The sequence below is a fragment of the Gymnoscopelus microlampas genome (genome assembly GCF_963454915.1).
Source record: "Gymnoscopelus microlampas genome assembly, chromosome: 3".
Taxonomy (NCBI): domain Eukaryota; kingdom Metazoa; phylum Chordata; class Actinopteri; order Myctophiformes; family Myctophidae; genus Gymnoscopelus; species Gymnoscopelus microlampas.
In genome coordinates this window covers 44217772-44245278 of record NC_139940.1, presented here as the reverse complement: position 1 = coordinate 44245278, position 27507 = coordinate 44217772, and the positions used below count along the sequence as shown (strand labels likewise).

The window sequence follows — 27507 nt, the reverse complement described above, 5'->3', positions numbered from 1 at the left end:
ACAGGGATACAGCACAAGACTCACTGGTAAGGTCACTTAAAGGAACACGTCACCCATTTTCAACCTTATCTTCATATAATTGGTCCCCAATAATGCTCGTTATAAGATGGCATCGCACCATTTCTATCTACTCGTTCTGTGTCTCAGAGGTGGGGGTGTGGACAGTTCAGAAACCTGCCTACCAATGACGTCATTGTGGGATTCTAAGCTACAAAGATAGCACACTGAACCGTTGTTGTTCTTGCATCAATAATAAGAAAATGATATAGCCGCAAACAGCAATATGGGGGCCAAGCAATGCAATATGCAATAGAAACATAACAGACTGAACTTGAGAGAAAGAAGTCTGTGGATATTAAATGCATGTCTTTATCATGTTGCTTTTAATGGCAGATATCAAACTCTTGTTAAAAATGCAGTTATCAAGACAAAAGTTTGCCAATTTCTCTGCTTCATCTACACAACAGAAACAAATTGTGGTATTATAATTAGTCTATGGTTTCTCATCACTATTGCCAGTGGGTTTAGCCGGGGCATGGGATTGAACCCGTGACCTTCTGTTTCCTAGGCTTCCTCTCTACCAATTCAGCTACCATGTGCCTTCTCTCATGTGTCATGCCCCTGTTTCACAAGGACATACTGTATGTCATAAATTGGAAAATAAATACTGTCAAAACACCATTTCATATTGTCTTTAAAAAGTGGACATGCATTCATTAATAAAGTCATGATTTCTGTGCAAATATTTTTATTAAACCTGGATAAGTATGGGTTCAAACCAGGGACCTTCTAAGACAGATAGACACATACCGACTGAGCTACTGCAACCCCAGAATTACCATTGGGAGAAAGAAGCACATGCACAGCTGTTTTTATTGTATTTATTTTATTTTCTATGAAGCCATTCCCTCTACAATATTCATTGGCTCATGGAAGCTTCAGTTTTTCACAGTTCGTCAACTGGCATTTTAGATAATGGTCCATAGATTATGTGTAGACGTTTCACGCAGATTACTCAAAACTCCCCAGAGAAGTACGGAAAATCTAAGGGCGGAGCTTGCTATAGCGGCCCCTTTTGGCCAATCGTCGTAAGATATGTTTCAGCGCTAGAGTCCATATCCTCCAAAACCAAAACTATTTTCGGAGAAGATAAGAACGGTTACTGACAATTTTTCAAGTTTGAAATTGCATCGACAAAATACATTTTCATCTCTCTGTTCTTCTGGCCCCATGATTAAAAGTCAAATGAGTGGGAGACTAAATTAACTGTCAGTCAAAGAAAAAAGGCAAAACTGGAGAAGCAGGGTTGCCGCAGGATGTGGATTCTGATTGAGACTTGTCCTTTCTACAGGACCACTGTGGACTGATAATGATTTTACATCACAGTTACGAGATTAACAGAGCAAAAATGATAATGGCTGTGTAATTTTGGGACAGATTGAGCGAGCTAGCGCGAGAGAGAGAGAGAGAGAGAGAGAGAGAGAGAGAGAGACACACACAGAGAGAGAGAGAGAGAGAGAGATAGAGAGAGAGAGAGAGAGAGAGAGAGAGAGAGAGAGAGAGAGAGAGAGAGAGAGGAAAAGAGGCAGAGAGGGAGGGAGATAAAGCAAGAGAGAGAAAGAGAGGAGAGAGAGAGAGAGAGAGAGAGAGAGAGAGAGAGAGAGAGAGAGAGAGAGAGAGAGAGAGAGAGAGACAGAGCCAGAGAGTGGGAGAGAGAGGCTGACAACCATTGCTTGTTATTGATTTTGCAAGATTGAAGCTGGGTCTCCAGTGAAGGCCCGGGCACCATCCCGGATGCCCGCCTCACAGCTCTTATCACACAGTGACAAGGACGCCTCCTCAGACTCCAATTTCTCACCCAAATATTAACTCATTAATCATAGCCGCTTGTCCAAGATGGATTTTAATTTAGCTTAGAACAGCCGTGGTGTGTCTCGGTCTCCTCACTCACACAACACCGGGGCGTTGCCACAAGAATATCCTACATTAAAAGAAAAATGGTGCATGCCATATTTCTGACATTGTCTCTCTCATATACCGTCTTTCTCCCTCTATCTATCTATCTATCCCGCCTGTCTGCCTGCCTGTCTGTCTGTCTGTCTGTCTGTCTGTCTGTCTGTCTGTCTGTCTGTCTCCATCCTCCACACCAGCTCACACATTTCTACCATTATACACATTATGCTGTTATGCTATTAGGTGTATCCTAATAGCATAACTGCGCAATATTCCTCTTCCCATTGTCTCTCTCTGTCTCTCTCCCACTCTCTCTCTCTCTCTCTCTCTCTGTCTCTCTCCCACTCTCTCTCTCTATTGCCTTCTTTCTCCAGGTCTGTATTTACCAAGCCAAACTTTTTTTTTAATCCTCAGACCGAGGCGAGGAATGTTCTGCTCCTCATCTCTGTAACACAAGTGTACATACTCATCTAAATGCAAATATCCAGCCTGCATTGCAATAAGGCTGTGGGGGCAAAATGTTTTCCTCCCTCTTTCACTCACTCTCTCTCTCTCTCTCTCTCTCTCTCTCTCTCTCTCTCTCTCTCTCTCTCTCTCTCTCTCTCTCTCTCTCTCTCTCTCTCTCTCTCTCTCTCTCTCTCTCTCTCTCTCTCTCTCTCTCTCTCTCTCTCTCTCTCTCTCTCTCTCTCTCTCTCTCTCTCTCTCTCACCCGCTTTCACACTCAAATACACATGCACACTCACTCTACTTTTTGATTTAAAAACAAATTGGGCACTTAAGAGCAAGGATCAAATGAGCAGTGGCTGAACTAGGTCTACATCGACTGCAAACCTCTCTCTCTCTCTCTCTCTCTCTTTGTTCTTTTTGCCACTTATTCGAACACTGCCCAGCATCCCTCCCTCCCTCCCTCCCTCTCTCCCCTCCCCTCCTAATCTCTCTCATACCCTCTCCTCTCACAGCTTTCTTTCTTCTCTCCCTCCATCCATCCGTCTCTCACAGGGCAGATCCTAAACCCTACCCCTCCGTCCGGCGTGTAGACGCGGCCCCGCGCCTCGCCGCGCTGAGGAGGTGGAAAGCTGTGAGCGACACTTTTAATTTTCCACACGGCGCGTCAGTGTCGGCGCAGTGCCTCTCGGTGTGGGGTTAGTGCCGGCCCAGACAGGGAGCTGCGGAGCTGTCTGACACACTCAGCACCTTTCACAGCGGGAGTGTCACAGTCACTTTGTCAAGATTAAAAATGGTGGCCGGGCGGGCGGGCGGGCGGCCGGGCAATATACACACTGGGAGACGGCGGCTATATGAGCTGCTTTGGATGTCCACACGTCCTTCCAGGTTGCATGGATGAGTGGATGACGGACGGATGGATAAAGAGCTAGATATGGTGAATGATTGAAGGAACAGGTCCCTTACCTGTCACTCTCATCCCAGGATATGCAGGTCTGGTTGGTTGTGCCCTGACAGATGGGGAAATGAAAAGAGCAATCAATAATAGGAAATAGTACAACTGTAAAAGAGTAATTATTATTTCATAATTACTATTCTAATGTTTCCTTTTGTTTTTTATTAATCGATGTAAAAATAAACCTTCCTATTAAAATAATAACACAATAACCCTTTTCTCCAAGCCCACAGCAATATGTGTCAGGGTCCTTTAATCGGTCCTGTTCATTTGTCTGTGCGTGTTTGTATGTTAGTAACAAATAGCTTGAGAAGAGACGGCCAGATTTTTGTGAAACTTGTTGTAGGCTGTTCCAAAAGGGTCAAAGGTCACAGGCACGAGACACAGAACAAGAGATGTTGGTGCGGGCGGGATTTGCTTTGCACCCCCAGGTGCATTTGTTTAATTTTCTTTTTAAATACTGGGTGTGAGTAGGCCTACAGGCACAGTAATTTCCCTAGCTGCTGCTTGATTCGAGGGGTGAAGAAGCACTTACGTTGTACAGGTGAGAGAACTCAACTTCTATGGGAGCGGAGAGGGAGGCTGGCGTGGGCTTGATGGTCACAGACACAACCTTGGAGTTAAGCACCGTGCTGTTCCTGTGGAGACAGCGACAGATGCTCAATTTCATACCAACATCTAAGCACTTTCAAATGAAAACACCCAAGTCTGGCGAGTCAATTCCCTTTCAAGGAGGCGCGTGGCATCTGAGGATTTGATCATCTCACCCAATCATAATCCATTTTGAAGCTTGAGTTGTGTGACTAATTGGCTGGTTAAATATTTTGACTGCAAACAGTGACGTCAGAAACTGTAGACTGTGTGTCCAGAGACCAAGGAATGTGAATGGAGATGAAAATAAAAACACAACACTTCATTGCTCCCAAAAAGAAAACACAATTTTCTTTCTAACTGACACCCCAATCTATTTATAGAAGCTAAACACTCTGAAACTTCCCAACCCCCCCCCCGGACATGGTCTTACATCTGAGGCAGTACACATTATTTTCCACCCATCTTGACTTTTATTTCCCTATAATATTTTGATGTGTCCACATTCTCCCCTCCCCCGTTTTAGTATGCATTGCAATATCTGGCTTTCATGGGGGCATCAATCATACTGAATGAGGCCACATCAGGCCAAAAATAAATTGCAGCTGGAATCACTGACAATACCCTCAAAAACGTACAGGCGGCCAGACATGTTTCATAGCCCGCAGACAGTAGTTTGCTCCCCTGCTCCTCAGATACACACTGTATCGTGTATGCAACATCTCCCCTCGCCAAACTCAAAACGCAATCAGTCAACTTAAGCACTTGTGTCACCCAGTCTCTTGCCTCAAACTCATCCCATTTCCGCGAAGAACAAAATCAGATGCAGAGGATGGAGGGAGGTTGGGGGAGTACAGTGGGTGTCTGGGGCGGCTAACAAACAGGAATATTAAGAGGAGCCAAGCCATGTGGAGAGAGAGACAAAAGACATAATTCACTTCTGCACAGAATGCATCCGTTTTCTAGAAACAAGTACGTGGGAGGAGTGGAGCGGGATTCTGCTTTGCTCTTCAGTGCTTCCTTATCCTTACACATGTTCCCATATCATTATGCAGTCAACATTACCATAATGGAGAGATCTTCACTGCAGGAATCAAAGCGACACGACCAAAACAAATAGATCACTACATACAGAAGCACACATGTACAGAGATGCCCGTAGTATGCACCCCCAGTCACACATGCACCCACGCACCCATGAGCAAAACGCACACATGGTGCAAACCCACGCGCTACAATCCCACAATGCCACACACATACTGTCAAACAAACACAGCTGCATAACAAAATGTATGTTAATCTTTCTGAAAACGCCTGAATTCCCCCCTCCTCCTCACATGAAATCCCCTTTCTCCCTCGAGGGAGATCAAAGGCAACGCATGATGCTCGCGGAAACCCGCTACGCCGCCAGGGCTGCTGTCACTTCTGTGTCAAATGCCTGTTTCAGTGTCGCCATGAATGTTTCAGTGTGACAGCCAAAGAAAAAGTCTGGAGTCTTGCGGCATTGTATGGCATGAGAGGAGGAGAGCCGTGCCGTGCAGCCTTACCTCTGTAGAGACAGGATGCTGCCCAGGTTCCTGTAGAGGACGATGCCAGTCACAAACGTGGAGGCGTCGTCTAAATCTGTGACAGCACATGTACACACAGACACACACAGACACACACAGACACACACACACACACACACACACACACACACACACACACACACACACACACACACACACACACACAAAGGAGACAGAGCAAAGGAGTGAGATCAAGGATGGCTGCGCTGATTGAGAGATACTGCACGGCGGGGGTGTGAGTTGTGAGCTGAGCATGGGTTCCAAGTCGCTAGACTACACATTCTAACTGATGCGGGGGGGACGGAATGCACCGACCGGCGGTCCATGCCAAGGCCCCACGAATTGCCATAGCCTATAGCCTACAATGAAAGAAGGCAACACATCCCAACAGCCATTTTTGTTCTAACCACTTAAAGGGATAGTTGTTCACCCCCAAAATGGCTTTTTTTCCTATCGATTAGTCACCCTGTGGAGACTAATCGTGAATTCATGGATTTTTTGTTTGCATTCCTATAAGCCAATAATTTGATGACCGGCAGCGGTTCCGGTAGGAGTCACAAAGAGTCTCCTTTGTGTCTCCAACCGGAACCGCTGTCTACCAGTCCGCTGGTCATCAAATCATTGGCTTAGGAATGCGACAAAAACAAAAAAATATCCATGAATTCAAGTCTTCATGGGGTGACTAATCGATAGGAAAAAAGTATTTTTTTGGAGTGAACTATCCCTTAGAGTTACTCTTTTGGCCATTTTGAAGCCTGTATTCAATATAGCGACAGTGGAGTGCGACAGGAAATGGTAGGAGAGAGAGATGGGGGAGGGGGGGGGGGGCAGGGGGTGTATGAAGCGAAGGGCCTCAGGTCAGATTTGAACCTGGGTCGGCTGCGGCAAGGACTGAGCCTTGATGGTTGTATGTGCTCTATATACACGAGGTGAGCCACCAGGGCGCCTCCCAAGAGCTATTTTACACTGGAGCTGCTGGCCCACATGACTAGCCAACTATAAACGCTGTCCGTTCACACACGCACACACATCCATGAGAATTATACATGCACACATACATGTACTGTATAGGCACACTTACTGTATTATACCACACATGCACGCAAACAAAATAACTTATGCAGACAGGCATGATGAACGACTGCACGCCTGTACATGTGCAAAAAACATACATACATTTATACGCGGCACATGAGCTCGCATTCAAAGCACGCATGCTGCAAACCACTCATACGCAAACACATTAAAAGTTCAAAGCAAAACTAGCTAGTATCTGGTGCAAACTCAAACACACACACACACACACACACACACACACACACACACACACACACACACACACACATGCTGACACGCAAATGCACACAGCGTGCAAATCCATAAACATACATGCACAAGTAAAGCCCTCTATACTGCTCTTGTTGTGCTGTTTGTGTGTCCCACGCAAAGACATTAAAGTTGAATGCATTAGATTAGAAACTTGCAGTGTAACCAAATGTGTTGCTCATGCACTTTGCATTATATGCACGACACACGCACGCACACACGCACACACGCACGCACGCACACACACACACACACACACACACACACACACACACACACACACACGCACAGGCCTTATGCCCCTTCAACACCTTCCATCCAGCAGTGACAGAGAGACATCACACCACGTCACTGACATGAGAGGAAAGTCCAACATCTTTGTCAAAGCTACTCTGCGGGAGAGTAAAGTGGGGAGGCTGGGGGGGTCCAGGGGGTGCTGGGGGCCCCGGAGCGAAGCAAGGCTCTCTTTCTCACAGTGGTGTAGAAGTAACTATACACTGTAAGTACATTTCCTCAAGTACAATTTCAAGATGCTTTGACTTTACTTGAGTATTTCAATTTCTTGATACTTACTGTAGGCTATATACTTCTACTCCACCACATCTCAGAGGCAAATGTTTTGTTTTGCTCCACTACATTTATTTGACAGAGATATTTGTTGTGGATGGAAAAAAGCAGTGCGAGTACAGTTGTAACTCAAGTCCGTTTTCACTGTAAGACTAGAGAGGGTTTTAGTGGTTAATCCAAAATGGGAGTATACTTCTTCCACCACTGGAACTACATTTACTCAAGAACTGTACTTGTAATTTTGAGGTACTTTTACTTCACTAGAGTATTTCCAATGTTCTACACTTTCACTTCTACTCCACTACATCTCAGAGACAAATATTGCACTTTTACTCCACTACTTATTTAAAAACTCTAGTTACTTTGAAGATTTAGATTATTATTACAAAAAACATACATTATAACCACTTCAGCCCTATTCAAACTTTGACTATATGAAAATAGCTGGTCTACAAGCTCACAACATGTCGCGATACGACGTGTTGTGTGCTTGTAGATATGCTATTTTAAGATTTTTTAAAATAAATGTTAGACATAATGATAACTTGTGAAACGGGACATTCTGCATAATGAGTGCTTTTACTTTTGGTACTTTAAGTATATTTTCATGCCAATATACTTCTTTCGCCACTGTTTTCATCCTGCTGCAATCAGTGTCAGAGGCCTCACAGCCCAGACCCCATCTGCCACGCCATCTGAAGCCATCCAGATCGCCCATGCTCTGCCATGCTCTGTGGCAGCCTGGGAGCTCTCAGCGCCACGCAGGCGATATTGCCTCCAGGTTGCAGCTGAGCTCCCATGGGCATCGGTGGGGAACGGACCGAGACACGCATGATTTGGAGGAAAGTATGTCCTGCTCGTCAACTATTCCCACCCCTCCCACAATATCGTTGTTGTCGGGTGGAAACCTTGTATGTCGAAAAAAATGTTACTTTTTAGTTAATGGGGAAAAAAAAGATCCTGTATTCCAATGAATCCGATGCAGTTATTATTTTAGTCACAAGTTCCTGTCAATACTTTTCAGTAATAAAACCCGCTGACCTACAAGCAAGTTGCGATACGACGCGTTGTGAGCTTCTAGATCGACAATCTTTTTGTTACTTTTGCACATTGGACGACGAAGTACGGCATTCATTTACGGAAACAAACGTTAAAAGAATGAAATGAAATATATGGATACATGATTTCCACCTGACAGCAACGATATGCTCAGCCAGATCGTGAATAGCAAAGCTAGAGAGAGAGACACTGAAGGGATATTCAATTTCATTTTCATTTTCTTACTTTACTGCCTACACAGTGAATCAGGTTCACATATCTTTTTTTTTACACGTGTGATCATGTGCACTTACATGTGTATGTGCTCTTTTTTCCCCACATAAGCGTGTCTGACACTGGATGTCTCAGAGTGTTTGTCTGTTGCTACGGTGCATTTTTGTAATTGTGCGCATTACTTCACATCATATTCACCCCCAGAGTTTGTCTATCTGGTTTAATGCTGTGTTTGTTTGTTCGTTTGTCTGCTTGTCAGAATTTCTCCTCCTCAACTCGCCCGTGGGCAGGCAGGCGAGAGAGAGCCGCCGCCGCCGCCGCCTCGGTACGTTTGCTCATCATGCATGAGCTTCTACCTCACCGCTCCAAAAGGTCTCGCAGAGGGTGCCAGCGGCAAACCGTACATTATCAATCAGAGCAAACAGGCCGTCGGAGAGAGACACTTTGGCAACCTGCGAAGCTCATACACGCTGCACATGTCAGGTGCGGAGGCATGACTGGCTGCTGATGTCGGCGGCCGCAGCCACGGAGACACATCTCCCAGCTGGGGAGGAAATTACCTCTAATTGCTCCTGATTGGCTCCTGTTGACTCCTGATTAGGAGTGACGGCCTCGTTAGCATGCGAACGGTGAAAAGGTCGCTAACGACCCAGATCCCGCCACCCCCCCCCCCCCCCTGGTGCCAAACAATCCTTTTTGGCTCTGAACAATGAAACCCTTCAGCTTCAGTTCTGTGGCACTCGGAGAGTTCCCACTCAACTCCAGCTAGAGTCAGCCTCGCACTCTATGTTGAGCAAATATAATGAGGGTCTGACTCATTACAATTAACTGGAGCTGTTTACTTAGTGTTTTCAAGGCGTTTGCAGTTGGTAAATAGAAACTGCTGACAGTCAGTAATTAGTTCTGAGATGTTTAGAGAGTTAGTGAGTTGTTCACTATGCACTAAGCACTGTGTCACTTGGAAATTAGTTGGTAGTTCGCAATGCTAGCTGTTTACATACTTACTAAACTGCTCTTGGAGGACAGTTACCGGATAGTTCTCAAGTTTTTTAGGGGTTTAACCATTGAAGCCCAATTTTATGCAGTAATGGTGTCACACACCATGAAAATAACTGATCTTTAACCACATAATGTGTTGCGATGTGATGCGTTGTCAGCTTGTAGTTAATTTTTGAACTTTTCTTTTTGCCTAAAATGACATGCCCAAAGGCCTGGACCCCTGGCGTAGCGGTCCAGGCACCTAGGCTCCAAAGTGGCCTGGCAGTGCGTCGCGAGTTCGAGTCCCGATCCCGACAGCCTTTGCTGCATGTCACTCCCCATTTCCTGTCAGACTACACTGTTCTATCAATAAAGGCATAAAAGACACACACAAATAGGAACACCACTTTGAAAGTTCTTATTAGCTTTCTTTACAACATTTGAAAACAATTTTCATGTGTTATCCGCATGTGTGTAAAGTATACTACATAGGGATGCACAGATATATGCCACATATCGGTATCGGCCGATATTTGCAGTTATCGGTCAATATCGGTATTGGCAAATAAAGTTGAAAGTAGACAATATTTATCTGTGATGTGAAGTCCACATAACGAGCTCTGACAGTGTGATAAAACCTGGTTTCAGGAAAACGGTTCCAAAATGTGACCTAAATATTTGATCCGGTTCCTCCGGTTCCTCCAGTTCCAGATCCGACCCCTAAGGTGTGAAACAGTGTTTTCTAGGGTCCCTTGTTGTTGTTGTAGGTTCTTACCTGGCGTGCCAGTGGAGAGGACGTTCTTGGACACTGTGACCCTGTCCTCGGAGATGCGGGCCCAGTCCACCATCCCCCTCCAGCCCTTCAAGGGGAAGTTGATGTCAGCGTTACCTGCCACCGGCCGCTTGTGGATGCTCAGAACTATAACCCAAACAGAGAGACAGGACAGAAAGACACACAGACAGACAGACATACCCCATCAGCAGGTGAGATAACACAGTGCTTCTCAAAGTGGGGTTCCGGAGAGACAAGTGGGGGGGTCATTGAGGCGTTCCAGGGGGCTTCAAAATCAAAATCTGTTTAAAATCATGTTAAACCTACAGTATATACAACCTATACCATTTGAACAGCTGATAATAGCTTTGTAAGGGGGGTCCCCAGCAAAAGTATGCTGACATAGCATCACAATCATTTTAATCACTTCCTCCATTTATCTGTTGGCTATTCAAACATAGCAGATACAAGCTCACAGCGGGTCACTTTGTGGGCAACTTTACATTAGTAAATTTATATAAAAATTAACAATATGATTCAATAAATGTAATTGTCAATGGTTTGTAGGATGTGCCCAAAAAAAGACAAGAGGGACTAGTACAGTAGTTAAACTTCATACATATTGGTCATTAGCATAGAAGTGGTATTACTGAACATTCTTTTGTTGTTGTTGTATTTTTTTCTCATGGCCAAAACACATTTGTAATGTACACTCTCAAAGTTACATTAACCCTCAGGATTTTACTGTGACCCTTTTGAAACACACCTCACCTCTTCTCGTTTAGCTGCAATTACCTACGCTAGGAGGGAGTTGGAGATGAGAACATGGCCGGGTATGGCTGGCGGCTTTGTTTACAGTGAGCGAGGTGTGCGTGGGACTCAGGGGGGTCGGGTCAGTAGCCACGGGACAAATGTCGGTGGCGTGGGCGACTGCTTGGCTGCAAAACAGCGAGGTGGCGCCGCTATAAACAGGACCTCTCATCTGGCCCCGGTTCCCACACAAACTCCCTGGATGCTAAACCGGCCTCCGACTCAATGGCTCTGGTGCTGCTGCGGTCTCTCCCGCCGTGTGGGTCACGGAGGGCAGCAGTGACTAGTTTGATGCTGGGAAATAGACTGCAGCCGACGAGACTCAGAATGTGGATTTAAGCTCCCACGAGACTTATACACACACACTTCCAACTTTCTGAGAAAACCGATCCTGTACCGTGTTATATTTATCTCCCAATATCTAGAGACAGCAAAGTTAGGCCAAACATTACCGCACACACACACACACACACACACACACACACACACACACACACACACACACACACACACACACACACACACGTGTGCACACGCACACGCACGCACACACACACACACACACACACACACACACACACACACGTGTGCGTGCTGTAATATTTGGCCTATCTTTGCTGTCTCAAGATAGATATTGGGAGATAAATATAGCACGGATACAGGATCGGTTTTCTCTGAAAGTCGGAAGTCCCATGCGGCGCCGCCGGGCACTTCTCCAATAATCCAGCATTTATCTCCTGCCAGTGTCGATGTTTCGTTGTGTCTCTGAGCCGTTTTGAAGAAAATAGCTAGTTGCAGTATTGCACTGGGAAAAAAAACTACAACAACAACAGCAATACTATATGTTGCCGTTTCTTTGAACACGGGGGGAGAATAATAGTCACTATCAATGTTGCTATCCCTGCTGCCTGGGGGTAATGGCTGACCTAAGTTCTCTGTGACCTCGTACATGTCCTGGAAGTCCTTCATCCTCAGGCCGATGACATCTACAAAGTCTTCCAGCAGACGGAACAGCTCCTTGATGTTCGGCCCCAGCTGAGTGACAGAGATACAGAGGAGAGAGAGAGTACAGAGAGAGCGGGTTCACAGGCAAAGAGAGAGCGGGCGGGAGACAGACAGACAGACAGACAGACGGACAGACAGACGGAGAGATGACAAGAGAGGGATAGAGACACAGACGGGGATGAACAGGCAGAGCCAGAAATAGACGAAGACAAAGACAAACAAACAAACAAACGAGAGAGAGCGAGACAGAGAGAGAGAGAGAGAGAGAGAGAGAGAGAAGGAGAGGTAGAAAATGATTAATTATTCACTTTGGCCAGACCAAACACACACATACTGTACATACATCAGTGAACACACACAGTCACACGCACACAAGTTCTTTTGTCATTTCTGGCAAATATTAGTGAACTGTCCCACGCTTCGACGTCCCCATTTCCGATGCTATGTCACACTGCTGTGGGGCTTTGTCTTCCATCCTAACCAAGTCAGTCAAATGGCAGACATTATCGTTTGCTTTTTGCACATTTTCTTTGAATATCACTCCTTTCATTGGAAATAACTGTTTACCATGTTGTACCACCGGCAATGTTTCACTTGCTCGTTGCTCGTTGCTCTGATGCCTGCATGTCTACGGCAGTGGTTCTCAAACTTTTTCATGTCAAGGACCCCCAAATTGACCTTTATTAGCCTGCGGACCCCCATTTGAAAAGATATGCCAGGGACCCCCCATAAAAGAAGATTTTTACGGCGCTAGCAGTGATTTTCAACCATTTTAATTTCAAGGACCGCCAGTTTGACATGCATTAGGCTTATGGACCCCCTGGAACTCCCTCAAGGACCCCTCGGGCCCCACTTTGAGAACCAATGGTCTACGGTATATACTCTATTGTCAGCAATGGTGACGCACTCTCCTGAGAAAAGCAGACTTGGATGATAAATGGTGCATTTATATAGCGCTTTTATCCAAAGCGCTTTACAATGAGTGAGCATTACATTCACCCATTCACGCACACGTTCATAGACCGATGGCAGAGGAAACCATGCAAGGCACCAACCTGCTCAACGGGAGCAATTAGGGGTTCAGAGCCTTGCTCAAGGACACTTGAGCACATTAACTCTGGGGGAGCCTGGGATCGAACTGGGAACCTCGCGGTTCCCATCCTGCCGCTCTACCTGTCACTATACCCCTGTGCCACTGCCGCACCCTGATGATGAGGGATGAATGGGTGGACGGACGGACGGACAGACGGATGGATGGATGGATGGATGGATGGGTGGGTGGATGGATGGGTGGATGGATGGGTGGATGGATGGATGTATGCAGATAAACAGCAGTGGGTGTCTGCATTTGCTCCATTACTCATCAGCCTCAGCTACGGTAGCACTGCCCTTGAGCCCTGTGTGTGTGTGTGTGTGTGCGTGTGCGTGTGCGTGTGCGTGTGCGTGTGCGTGTGCGTGTGCGTGTGCGCGTGTGCGTGTGGGTGTGCGTGTGCGTGTGCGTGTCCGTGTGTTTCGTCCCAAGAAGTCATAATATGCATTTTGGGGAGTGTTGCTTGTTGCGTGTGTTCAACTTAAACTAGAGGAGCTTGTAGTAAATAATGACTACTAAAGCAGGGGTTCCCAAACCATCTCTGCTCCAGATCCAAAAGAGAAATGTTGTGTCTCACCGTCCGGGACCCAATCATACCAACATACATTATGAATGAACAATTGAAGCCCTATTTCAAATGAGCAAGAATAGCTGATCTACAAGCTCACAACACGTCACATTGCAACGCGTTGTGTGAGCTTGTAGATCGGCTATTTTAACGGGATGGTGTGACACTTACCAGCTGTGCTTCCTCCCATCTCTCCCTGTTTTCCTCCATCAGCAGGTTACTGACGGATTGGACAAAATTCTGTAAGGAAACACACGCGCGCACACACACACACACACACACACACACACACACACACACACACACACACACACACACACACACACACACACACACACACACACACACACACACACACACACACACACACACACACACACACACACACACACACACACACTTGATGAGAAAATAATGAAGTAGGAATTGATACCATCCTAGAGTCAACAAGCAACAATTGCTTCATATCCGACACACTGCTCATTAAAATAAATGCTTCATGCCTTTAGGCTACAGCTGTGTTTCTTATGAATATAATTCAAAATCGTTTTTGTTAATAAAGCTGCAGTACGTAAGTTTTATGTTCTACGCAGGATTCGAACTGGGGTCTCTGGGAGCGCAAACTTCTTCCGCTCTTCCAAGTGGAAATCCCCCACTTTGCCATGGGAAATATTGCCCTCATGAGCTTCAGGCAGTACTACTAGTAACCTCCAACCACTGCAGATGCACTAGTTGTATTGTGTTAACATACTCTGTCTACCATACAGATTGGTTAGAATAACATTTTAATCATTCAAATAATATCTGGACGGCAGATTCAAGGTACTGTAATCCCCATAATATTGTCGCTGTCCAAAACTGTTACTTTCTTGGAAAGGTAAAAAAAACCTAATATTTAGTCACAAGCTGTTCATACTTGTAATTGGTTCAATATTTATAAAACCCTCAGAGACACACTTAAACTACAAGCTTGCATTGCGCGTCACATCATGTGAGCTTGTAGATCAAGTAGGGCAAGTTGAAATATACCGATACGAGGTTTATGCCCCGACGGCAACGATATTCAGCCCTATATCAGACCCTAATAAAGAATCATTTATCACTGTAAAGCTACAAGAAACATAGCTACTCCAACAGGCCAGCTTGTATACAGTAGGCTACATGTATAGCTGGCCCTCTGCAAGCCACATTCATCCCACTCACCCTCATGTCTGTGCTGCTGGGGCTGTAGTAGGCCCTCCTAAAGATCTCCGTCATGTTCTTCAGTACGTCCACTATAGCCAGGAGGTCTCCGCTGTAGCTGGTCCCGTCGCTGGACGTCTCCCTCAGTTTGGTCATCACCTCGGATACTCCGTCTCCCACAAGGCCACGCTGCGCCTTCGACAGGTGCTCCCGCGTCTGGGCAGAGAAAACAGGTTCTGTTATTTCAATTAGACACATTACAGTATGATCAATTTTGCTGCAAGTCAGGTTTTGGTGATGATTTTCTTTAAAACCTTGAGAAACGTTCCTCTTCTACCTCAGATTTGAACCCGGTTTCCTGTGCAAGTGTGACATTTTGAATAGAGCTTTTTTATTTAATTTGTCTCGATTTTTTATCCCACGATTTTGTAACCCCATTTTTTACACCCAGTGCCAATTGTCTATGTAATCCTAGGCACTACTGTACCTTCCCTCTGCCAACCTAGGGAGGCCAGGGCCGAGCTCATGCCTCCTTCAATGCATGAGAGCCAACTGACCTTCTTGTCACCTGACAGGGGGGAGTTTCCCTGGTTGGACATAGCGGGTGGAAGGAACACATTATTCCAACCAGTTCCTTTCCCCTCCATCAGGCGCCCCGGCTGGCCAGTGGGAGGCTTTTAATAGAGCCTGCCTGCTTGCTTAGGGGATAAATTCAGATCATGTGTCTAGGTGAGACATGACCTTTGATCTAAATGTCTCAATAGAAGAGCAGGGAAAAAAGACTTACTTACTGCCGATTTAAAGTAAACTATGTTCACTATATTTTCAAGTGGGCTCTGATCCAGAAAAGTTTGGGAACATATGGATTAGATTAACCAGATATAAATTACACAGTTTTAGGCTTCTAATCTGCTGTCCAACAGCAGATTGGGCCAGGGGATGGCCAAAAAAAGCAGCATTAAATCAGATAAATTTGATAGATTTGATTAACCTGATAATGACACTGCAAGGTGAGGCGACAACTAACATCTCCATGCTCACCAGAGTTTGGATGCTACGGTAATCATTGGAGATGCATTTCATATAGGTGGGGTTCTCCCAGTAGGCGATGCCCTCATCATCCAGGGTGCAGCGGCGCAAAATGAGGCCTGTAATGCAGAAAGGTTACATGATGCAACATACTGTATACACCTGCAACATCCAAGACAGTCGCATTCACTTTGACCATCCTCAACAGCGTGGATAAAAACACAAACTAAAATCTGAATATAAAGGAAAACAGGAAACTAAATAGCAGAATTGCAGAAGACATTTTCTACAAACGAAAACCAGAACACCACACAACACACAACACGCATTCATATGCAGATATCTGTTTAGTCATAACATTATCGTTGCTGTCAGGCGATAACCTTGTATGCATTTCCAAAACTTACATTTCAGGAAATGTAAATGCAATGGATCCATGTTTAGTTATTATTAGTCACAAGATATTGCTAATACATATTTAATAGCAAAAGTATACTATTTAGCCCTATTTAATAACAAAAAATGCTGATCCACAAGCTCATAACGTGTCGCAATGTGACATGTTGTGAGCTTGTCAATCAGCTATTTCCTCTACTTTTGAGTGACACTCTTGTACAATGAAGTATATGGTGGCATTGATTTACGGAAAAAAAACAAAAAAAAAACATCAAAAGTTGAAATATAGAGATATGAGGTTTCTGCCCGACCACGACAAGATGTAGCCTGCAGGTTCAGCATCACTGAAGTTTGTGGATTCACTGTAGCCTGACGTCTCCCACAGTAAGAAGCCATGGGGGGGCTCAGTGTGTTTTGAATGATTCCTGGGGGCAAAGCATGGATCACAGGCAGCAGACAGAACTGGGGGGGTATGAGCTCACCCATAGCGTTGGGGGGGCAGCGCACCGCCGCGGTGTCACCAGCAGGAGTCATCTTCCACACCACGTTGGAGAAGTTGTCCTCCCCACAAATCTCATGAGGTTCTGCAGCATAATGATAAGGTCATACAAGTTGTTTTTAAACTTGAGAATATATAGTGAAAAGGACCTCTAGTTACAAACACTGTTTGTTCTTCATTTATTCATCCAGTTTTATTTGAATTAACCCATTAAGACCGGGAAGGCATCTGTGTCATTTTAGATTTGTTTGGCTATTCAAAAATAGCAGATATAAAAGCTCATAGCGAGGCACAGAGTGTCGCACTTTTGTTGCTACATAGAAGAATGAATGTGTAATTCCCATTCACTGCTGACCTGGACATCTCTTTTCGTTGCAGCTTCGGACCTCCTCTCGATCCCCGGGACAGACCTGACCTCCAAAGAACGGCCCAAAGCAAACCCTCTGTCTCTGCTGCGTGCCCCCGCCACACGTCTTTGTACAGCCCACCCACGGCGTCCAAGGCTGCCACTTGCCATCCACTGACACACACACACACACAAACGCACGCACGTACACACAAACACATTCTGTAAGACAGGGGTATACAGGGTATAACAGAGGGGCCGGGACCCCTAGGGGGTCCTCAGAGTTACCACGGGGGGTCCGACAAATCTTTGTGTGATGGAGGACATTGGCCGAAAATAGCCGATCTACAAGCTTACAACGCCTCGCAACGTGAGGCGTTGTGAGCTTGTAGATCGGCTATTTTCGGAGAGTTGGTGTAGGGGGGAAAAGAGCTGACCAAGTACAAAGCCAATGGTCAAGTTGACTAAATATTGAGTGTTTAAAAGGTCTGAAAATACACATTAGCATGAATCCAACATAGAAAAGTGAATGTGTGTCAAACAATTCTATAAAGCTATCGATGAAATCTATGAAAAAGTTTATGTGGTGGGGGGTCCCTGCTTCATCTCTTTCTCAGCTAAGGGGTCCTTGGCCTGAAAAACGACGCAACCAAAAGACCCCTGTCATAAGGGCCATTCTCACCAGCACTATAACTGTAACTACATCTAGATTGTTCACTGCTGCCTTGTTATAGTGAGCTGAACTCTGCCATACTACACTTGAATTAAAATGATTTTTAAAGCGATCTTTACAGTTATAGTTATAGTGCTTGGTGTGAACGAGCGATCGTAATAGAACTAAATGGACCCTTAGTTCTATGGACCCTTACAGATCCATTTGGTTCCATTTGTAAAACTCTCTCAGTTCAATTAACACAGCACATTTTAACACATTAACATGTGTTAATTCAACATTGTGTCAATTTTTACATTCTCAAGAGTAAAGATGACACTCAGAATCAGTATAAAAGGCATTTATACGTTAACATGACAAAGAACTCCTCTCTCTCTCTCTCTCTCTCTCTCTCTCTCTCCTCTATTGCGGTCACTCCTCCTGTCAAGCGTACCGGGACAGTCTCCGAGGAAGCAGTCGACCGTCTCCTCCCAGGGCCCCCCGCACTCCTCCCCGCCGTAGGAGGGCCCGTTGCACTCCCGCGTTCTCTTCATGGTGCCATTTGAGCAGGATGCCGAGCACGAGCTCCAGCTGGACCACAGGTTCCACACGCCGTCCACTGTGAGAGCAGGCCACGGAAGACGAGATCAACACAGCACAAGATAAGTCTTTATTAATCAGGAAACTATAGACGGGAGGGCTCGGAAGTCCAAATAATGGTGTGATGAAGGTGTTCTCAACAAAAGAAGGAGAAAAAAAAGATCAAAGGCAGTCTTCTGGCAAAAAGGTTTTATGGTGAAACAAGACAAGGGCATATTGTGACTTTTTGGGACAAATGTGACTTGAAGGGGGGGGCAAAAAAGTCACACGTTGACTTTTGGGGAATATACGATTTACGATTCTGACTCTATCTGGACATGAGTCTGCTCAAGCGGACTTCGCAATGTTCGGCACAGCGACTCGCTCGTCTAAGCTCGCTCGGCGGTGCCTCCCGTGACTCAAGCTTATTTTTACTGTCAAAAACGCTGAGAACTGGACTTCCGCATTTCTGGAGTGCGTAAGTCCCGAAAAATCGTATTTACCTTCAAGTCACATGTTGACGTTTAGTCAATAAGTCACAATTTGCCTTTTGGGGGTGAGACATTAAAACAAGAGCTGGGTTACACACCCTGAAGAAGGCTTTTTGTGCCACTATGCGTGGGCTGTAACCCACCTTTGATTTAAATGCTTTTCAACAGTTTTTCTTTTTTCTTTTTTTTTGACAGAGGAGTGCCTTAGAACTTTATTATTTTTCTTAAGACTGTATTCATCCTGGAGGGGGGAATGTGATTGCTGTCATAGACCAAAAGAATAACAGCAGGGAGAGATAGAGGCTTCAACCAAACTTGTCTTCCCCAGGCAAATAGAATTTTCCAAGAAGATCTAAGTTACTGTCATTGTCGTGGCACGGATGGCAAGAGCTTCAGTAACAAAAGACACCAAGAGAGCACTACAGGCCTGGATGATTGACCACTACAGTCCAGTGGCTCTTATGCTGTATGGGGGCATTTTCCAGCCATGGTTTGGGTACACTTGTCCCCTTGAGAGAAGGGTCACTGCAATATAATACAAAGTTCTTCTTTGTAAAAAGGAAAATGCCGCCCACAGCATAACAGAGCCCCTCACTGCTAGGGTCAAGTATTGACTCAAGATTACTTCAGTTGTTTATTTGGCCGGGTAGAGTGTATGTACATTAATGAACAATAAAACATGATTATGCCACAGGAGAAGTTTATGCACTGCAACCCGACAATAACATCCCTTTCGATGTAATTGTTGATGGACTGTTTCTTTCTGGGAGTCTGATCACGTCTTGCCATTGGCATTCTCAGTCACCTGAGAAAGAGTTGATCTTCAGTTTTTTTCTATGTTTCCCCATACACAGCGTGCTTTTCAACCACAATTTCCAAACCTATTCACTGATCTCTGTCCCTGATCTCTTTATAACTGAAGCTCCTGCCATCTGTGCCCCAATAATGAACCCTCCTCTATCACTTCAGATCTTTTTTCCTCTTCAAACATCGATCCAAAATCGAGGTCAACTGGGCCTGCTCAGCATTTCTATACACGCCACAGATCATAATACGGTGTTAATTGCTCAATTGTATAATGCAGTACAACTGTATGTCTGGCAGCATTTGCCACTTGTTAGGTTTCGCCTCTCGTTTATTCAGGTTTTTCCTTTGTGGGGAGGGGGGGGTTGCTCCCCTGTCCTGTTCAGCAAGGAGATAGCATTGCTTCTAAGCAAGGAGTGTTTTCCTTACCTGGGCAGACGGCGATGTTACAGAACTTGGTCTGCTTCTCGGGCCCCACGCAGGGGTCCCCCCCGAACTGAGGGGGCTTGCAGGTGCGCGTGCGGTCCCTGTAACCCCGGCCACAGGTCGACGAGCACAAGCTCCAGGGTGACCATTCGTCCCAAGCGCCGTGCACTGCAATCAGAGCGGCTAGGGTATGATTTATAGAGGGAAAGACGCAGACGCCCCCTTACAACTCACACATCACACACACACACACGCAGAGCGAAAACTCCACAGCACTAGCATACATGACCAGATAATCACGATACAAACCTATGAGACAGAGGATCATGTTCTCAGCGATCGTTTACTGCGTCGATGGGCTCAGCAGGTTTTACAGGGATCATCGGTGTCAATCCAGTCCTGCGGTAGTGTTTTCTATCTGTGAGGTGAGAGTCGTCTCCCTACCTCCCTACCTGCCTGCCTGCCTGCCTGCCGGCCTGAATGCAGAAGGAGCCTGAGCACATTGTGAAGTCTGGTCATTATATTCAGGGCTCCTCCTGATCTGTAGTCAAAGCCCTCTCTGTAAGCTGGGGGCTTAAAGGGCTTGATATACCTCGATGCACACCGTGTCACGCACACAAAAATAGCAGATCTACAAGTTCACAAGCTTGTAGATTTGCTATTTTCATTGCGCGACACACTGGTGCACAACTAAATGTAAATCTGGCTTCAGGGCGTGGGACTGCAGATCAGCTCAGAGAACCAGGCAGAAAAGTGGAAGTGCAAAGACCCTGAGGGGAGCAGCCAAGGGGTCTTTGTATGGGTGAGGCAATGGGCCAAGAGAGGGGCTGGACAAGAGCAGGTAGGTCGGGACACGGCAGAATGGGGCCCGCGGGGGGGAGGGGGGAGGGGGGGGGGGATTGAGCTCGGCTGGACGGGCTTACCTGGACAAACAGCAGAGTTGTTGCAGGGCCTCTGCTCGCGTAGCGGGCCACTGCACTGGGTGCTGTAGGACGAGGAGACACAGAAACGTGTGCGACTCTGCCAGCCCTCCCCACAGGTGGCCGAGCACACGCTCCACGCCGACCACTCCTCGCCCGAGGCTGAGTCTACTGGGGAGGAGGATGGGTGGAAGGATGGGTGGGAAGGGGAGGAGGAAGAGGGAGGAAGGAGGGAGGGAGGAGGGAGGAGGAGGAAGAGGAGAGGGCCGAAACTAATTAGCATGCAGGACGCAGCCTCCTTTGGGCCAAAACAACGGAAAGGGTAAGTGGCATGGACGAAAAGAGGGGGGGAAGTTCTGTGCTGCCATTCTTTCTCCGATTTTAGAAGGGGTGGGGGTGGTGGGGTGGGGGGAGGGTTGGGGTGGTTGTGTGTGTGGTGGGAGGGGGGTGAGCGCTGTGATTCCATATCCTCATGCATTGACTTCCTGGTGGAAGCGAATGCCGCTGACATCGTCGTGAGGATATGTCAATCGTGTCTCTCTCTCTCTCTCTCCGACGGCCATGATTGCCCAGCATTTGAGTATAGAACCCGCTCGGTTGAGCCGACCAATAGGGGGAAGGTTTTGGGCAGTCATGGCTGTCCACTGGGGGGGTGGGGGGGTTGGCGGGGTGTTGCAGGAAGAGGGGCACTGAACAGGGCGTGAGGAACCGATCCGCTAAGTATTTATTTACCCAGAGGCATTCACAAAGAGGAGGGGAGGACTCCTTTTTGACATCATCATAGTGTAAACAGACAGGGCAACAATCTCTTGTTATGACGTCACAAAATTTCACCATGTTTAAGTCAGGGTCCATGTTGGAATTAGTCCATCGGCGGCTGTGGCACTGCACCGTTTTTTGGGAGATTTTGATGGATGTGTCACACAGGTCTATACTGGGAAAGCCTGATCTATACTTTAACCAGTTAAACCCCAGCACACCCCGTACTGTGGGGAAAGCGTTTACAGGAAAATAGCTTACAACCCGTCGCGCTGCGACACGTCGGTCGGCTATTTTCAGGGAAAGCTTTCCCCACAATAACAGAAAACTGAAAATACACTAGCATAGATCCCTGAGGGATCTCCGCTCAACCATATGGGGTTTAAGAGGTTAAGTGCGGCTGTGTTATGCACCGGAAAGTAGCATATCTTCAAGTTCACGACACTTTGCGTGAGTTTATTGTTCTGCTATTTTGCGGTGCACAGGACGCAACCAAGTATAAATCACGCATGAGAGTATGGTCAAAAGTGGAGATATTACGTGCGTGTGTGGTGTGTGTGTGTGTGTGTGTGTGTGTGTGTGTGTGTTGTGTGTGTGTTGTGTGTGTGTGTGTGCGTGTGTGTGTGCATGTGTGTGTGGTGGGCACCCAAGCTGCCGTTAAAGTGACTGATGCATGATGGGATCCCGCTGCGTCCCGTTGTCTTACCTGTCTGTGAGGTCTGCTGTCCGCCACGCGTCTTGTCTATGTCATCGCGCTTGCGGCCATCCACCGAGCGAAGCGATTGGCTGCGAGAGAGATGACGACCTTTGCCTAAAGGGGGTGGGGCAAGGCCAGCAGGGGGGAGGGGTTAGAACCTTATAGCTCGTGCTGAGGTGAGGTGGGTTTTATAGAATCCGGGGCAACAAGCGCGACGTGATGGGTCACCCAGAACAGCATCAGCCAAACTTGGGAACTTTTTTTTTATATCTGTGTGTGTGTGGGGTGTGTGTGTGTGTGTGTGTGTGTGTGTGTGTGTGTGTGTGTGTGTGTGTGTGTGTGTGTGTGTGTGTGTGTGTGTGTGTGTGTGTGTGTGTGTGTGTGTGTGTGTGTGTGTGTGTGTTGCACTGTATTCATCTCTGTGTTTTCAACACAAACCTATACTGATGCTTATCTGAACGTGAAAACCTTCAGATGGCTGTACTGGCAAGATCAACGAGAGAAAAAAAAGAAATACAATTAACATTTTACTTTGAGGACAATTTTGCCCCGTTTGGGGCATTTTTCAGGCAGAACAGCGCCTTGTGCTGCTGCTGCGCACAACAGAACACACAAAAGCTACAAATCAATGGAATAAACTCTACAGGTGGTTCTGCAGTCAATATTAATGTTGCTTTCAATTTAGGAGCAGTCCTCAGACGCAGGGTTTCTTTGCTTAGCCGTGTCTGTTATTTTGCCATTTTTCTGCAGACATGGCGTGAGGCGCGGTGGCATGCGTGGCCTTGACAACAGCCATGACTTCATTACGGTTTCATCGATCAAAAGTCCCCTTTCCAACATGCACTCCTTAAGTCAAAGCATTGACTTATAGATGAGTGAGACATCGAGTGGATGAGAGAATACACACAATCCGTGGAAAAAGCAAAACAAAGAGGTAAGAAATAATGCACAAACACACACACGTGCACGCGCACACGCATGCGCGCACACGCACGCACACGCACGCACACGCACGCACGCACGCACGCACGCACGCACGCACGCACACACACACACACACACACACACACACACACACACACACACACACACACACACACACACACACACACACACACACACACACACACACACACACAAGCTTAAAGGCATACTATAACTTTGCCCTGTGTTTAAATAACAAAACAATAAATATTGTTTTTAATCGATGATTTCCATCTATACCAGCAGTTATCGGCCCCTGGAGTATAGTGCGGTGGTGTTTACCCGCAGAAGCACGTATTTTGTACGCTGTTTGTTTTGGTAGACGCCGGGGATGTTTTCCGGCTACCCAAAACAAACGGTGAAGACACCAAAACACAGCGAGAGGGCAATGTGTTTCTGCAGGTAAACACCACCACACTACTCCAGTGGCTGATGACTGCTGGTATGTATTTATTGTTTTGTTATCTAACAACAGGGCAAAGTTACGTACTATGCCTTTAAACAGTTGCGAGTAAACACATTCAAAATAGGCAACATTGAGCACACGAACAAACACGCACAGCTCACGAAATGCAACCAAATGGTCCATTTGGTTCCATTTGTGGAGCTGCTTGCTATGAACGCTGCGTGTATGTAGGCAGTGGTGGAAAGCAACTAAGCACATGTACTCAAGTACTGTACTTAAGTAAAATGTTGAGGTATGTTTTACTTTACTTGAGTATTTACAAATTGCAATACTTTTACTTCTATTCCACTACATCTCAGAGGCAAATATTTTACTTTTACTTTTACTCCACTACAATTATTTCAAAACTTTAGTTACAAGTTAGATTTTAATTATTATTACAAAACATACATTAACCACTTCAGCCTTATATACATTTCAGCATTTAAAAATAGCAGATCTACAAGCTCACAATAAGTCGCGATGCAACGCATTGTGAGCTTGTAGATCTGCTATTTCAAAGGATTTTTATACCATTGAAAAGTTGAAATGGGACATTCTGAGTACTTTTACGTTTGGTACTTTAAATACATTTTGATACTAAAACTTTTGTGCTTTCACTCTGTTACTTGTAACAGAGTAAAAGTATTTCTACATTGCAGTATTGATACTTTTACTTAAGTAAAAAAATTTAGTACTTTTTCCACCACTGTATGTAGACAGCTCACCCGTGGCCGAGCAGGGCTGGGGGTTGCAGGGCCGTCCCTCGTCCAACACGCCCTCGCACAGGTACGAATCCTCCGGAGGCGAGCGGCATGTACGCGTGCGCGTCTGGACTCCGCCTCCGCACTCGCTGCTGCACTCCGCCCACTCACCCCACACACTCCACCCACCTGCAAGAGAGACACATACACACATTCAGTGTTTGAGTATTGTTTTTAGTTTTTTTTTCTACGATATCTATGACTTTCACTCACACTGCATTTTGAAGACAAATTTGTACTTTTGTAGTTTTGTGTTTTCAGTGGTTTTCCACCAGATGGCGCTGTTCGCTACCCTATGAATGATGCTTTCACTGCCAGATGACAACAGACCCGGAATTGACGTCATTTGAAAAAATAAAAGCTTGTTTACTTCCTGTCTATGTCCTGTGGGAAAAATGGCTATAACTCCGTTCCTCTGGCTTTACGGCAAAAAACAAGGAACATTCAACTGGCCACAGCCATGCAACGGATTACCATGAGCAACTAAAAAACATTTTTGCAGACTCCCGAGACCCCCGCGCGTGTAATGAGGCGATCGCCGTGAGGACAGCGATCACGGAAAATATTCCATGATTTTTCAAAGGTACAGTAAAATCACTTGTTTTTGCTGGCAGTGGGGTGACACAATTACACTATTACTCTGGCAGTTAAAGAGTTAAAGAAAAAGTACATTATGAATATCCGGTAACCAATTATGTTGTATTTGAAATATAGTGAAGCTAGCTGATTGAAAATAGCCGATCTACAGTACAAACTCAAACGTTGTGACACGTTGTGAGCTTGTACTGTAGTTCGGCTATTTTCAATATTATTGATTTTTTCCCCCAAATTTCAACTCAACAATGCATTGACATTAAAAATAAAATGTGCTTTTTAATTTGTACTTTTGAATAGTATTTTTAAAAGCAAGTAGTCCTGTACTTCAACTCAAGTACACATTTGACAGAGCAACTTTCACTCGTATAGTCGAGTAACATTTGACCGGGAGTATCAAAGTATACTTTGACTCAAGTAGGCCTATTGGGGTATTGAGTATTTGTGTAACCAACACTGCAACACATTAAAGACGCAATCCTCCATCTGCCTTTCGGTGTGCTTAAGCCGCAATAATAATGAAAACAAAGACATCAAGCGCTAAATAATGTAAACAAAAACATGTTCACCCCGCCCCCCCCCACTAATGCCATCCCACCCCTATTAAAAGAGAGATGTGAGTCTACAACATCAGAGTTTTTTCTTTTCTTTTTATCCGCCGCACAAGCCTTTTAAAAACAGAGGTGTGATGGATGCCGATGTCATCCGTGAAAATCCCTGTCCGGCCATTTGGGCTTTAATGTGCTACCATTACGATGGGAGGCGATATGAGGGGGGTGAATGGCTTTATCTCCCCTCTTCGCTGTGTGTGTCCTGTTTGTGTGTGTGTGTCCTGTTTGTGTGTCTGTGTGTCCTGTGTGTCCTGTGTGTGTGTGTGTGTGTGTGTGTGTGTGTGTGTGTGTGTGTGTGTGTGTGTGTGTGTGTGTGTGTGTGTGTGTGTGTGTGTGTGTGTGTGTGTGTGTGTGTGTGTGTGTGTGTCCTGTGTGTGTGCTCATGAAAGTTTAATGGCACACAGACAGATGCCTCTCAGGCCCCGCGGGCAACAACAAATATGTATTAATCTGCATGAATAGAACATGAAGCTTGGCCGACATCCACACACACATTTTTAATTACTCCACGAATCAATTTCCTTCATGTGAGGGTGGGGGCTTCAAACAGTTAAAAACGAGGGAGAGATAGCGGCGCCACGCGCGTACACATGTCGTATCTGTCGGGGTGGAAACCTCATATGTCTAAAACTGTTACTTTTCAGGATTCAAATTCAAAAATAGAAAAAGTTGCAGATCTACAAGCTCAAAACATGTCGATTTATTTATTGTTAAACATCTGCATTACTTAATTAAATAACGATCAACGTTTACCTGTTATCTCTCCTATGGTATACCATAGGAGAGATAACAGGCAAACGTTGATCATACCATCATCAATACTGCATGGAATTGTGGAAAAAATCCAACGATAACAAAGTATTGGGTCTGAGAGTCAAAATCTCATCAAATGGTGGTCCGTGGCTCAAATGCCAAATAAATAATGGAACTTGATATGAAAAGGATTGATTAGGGCGATAATTTACGAAAAAACACAAAAAGACTATGGAGATAAGAGGTTTCTGCCCGACAGCAACGATAATATGTACATATGACCATATGGACACACACACACACGCACACGCACACACACACACACACACACACACACACACACACACACACACACACACACACACACACACACACACACACAGCAATGCAATCTCAGCATATGTCAGGATGATGAGTTCCCTCCATGTCCCGTGGATAGGAGGAGACACATTCCAATGGAGGAAGTCTAAATCTGCAAATGATTTCCTTTTGCGTTCGAAATGAAATTAGCAGGCACCAGTGATCACAGTCAATATCCTTGTTGTCAGCTAACTGGTCAACTGTGGCCAGATTGTTTACTCACGGCTGAAGAAATTGGATTTGTCCGTTTCTGCGACCATGATCGCTCCTGTCAACCGATCGCACATGCAGAGGCAGTAATCGACCACAATATTCAA

At 45.8% G+C, this 27507-nt stretch overlaps 1 protein-coding gene across 1 annotated transcript in view; it reads right to left on the bottom strand.

The window, feature by feature from the left end:
* The window catches only part of adgrb1a (adhesion G protein-coupled receptor B1a), a gene marked incomplete at its 5' end in the record, with an annotated part of 94323 nt that overhangs the window by 29629 nt on the left and 37187 nt on the right, over nucleotides 1–27507 (bottom strand). The window contains 15 exons of the mRNA XM_084052341.1: nucleotides 3364–3407; nucleotides 3888–3990; nucleotides 5491–5566; nucleotides 10430–10573; nucleotides 12163–12271; nucleotides 14071–14139; nucleotides 15103–15297; nucleotides 16123–16229; nucleotides 16989–17090; nucleotides 17361–17525; nucleotides 18458–18622; nucleotides 20307–20471; nucleotides 21227–21394; nucleotides 22689–22793; nucleotides 24837–25001. Coding sequence (XP_083908467.1) covers nucleotides 3364–3407; nucleotides 3888–3990; nucleotides 5491–5566; nucleotides 10430–10573; nucleotides 12163–12271; nucleotides 14071–14139; nucleotides 15103–15297; nucleotides 16123–16229; nucleotides 16989–17090; nucleotides 17361–17525; nucleotides 18458–18622; nucleotides 20307–20471; nucleotides 21227–21394; nucleotides 22689–22793; nucleotides 24837–25001 — 1882 coding nt within the window. The remainder of the gene's footprint in view (nucleotides 1–3363; nucleotides 3408–3887; nucleotides 3991–5490; nucleotides 5567–10429; nucleotides 10574–12162; nucleotides 12272–14070; nucleotides 14140–15102; nucleotides 15298–16122; nucleotides 16230–16988; nucleotides 17091–17360; nucleotides 17526–18457; nucleotides 18623–20306; nucleotides 20472–21226; nucleotides 21395–22688; nucleotides 22794–24836; nucleotides 25002–27507) is intronic.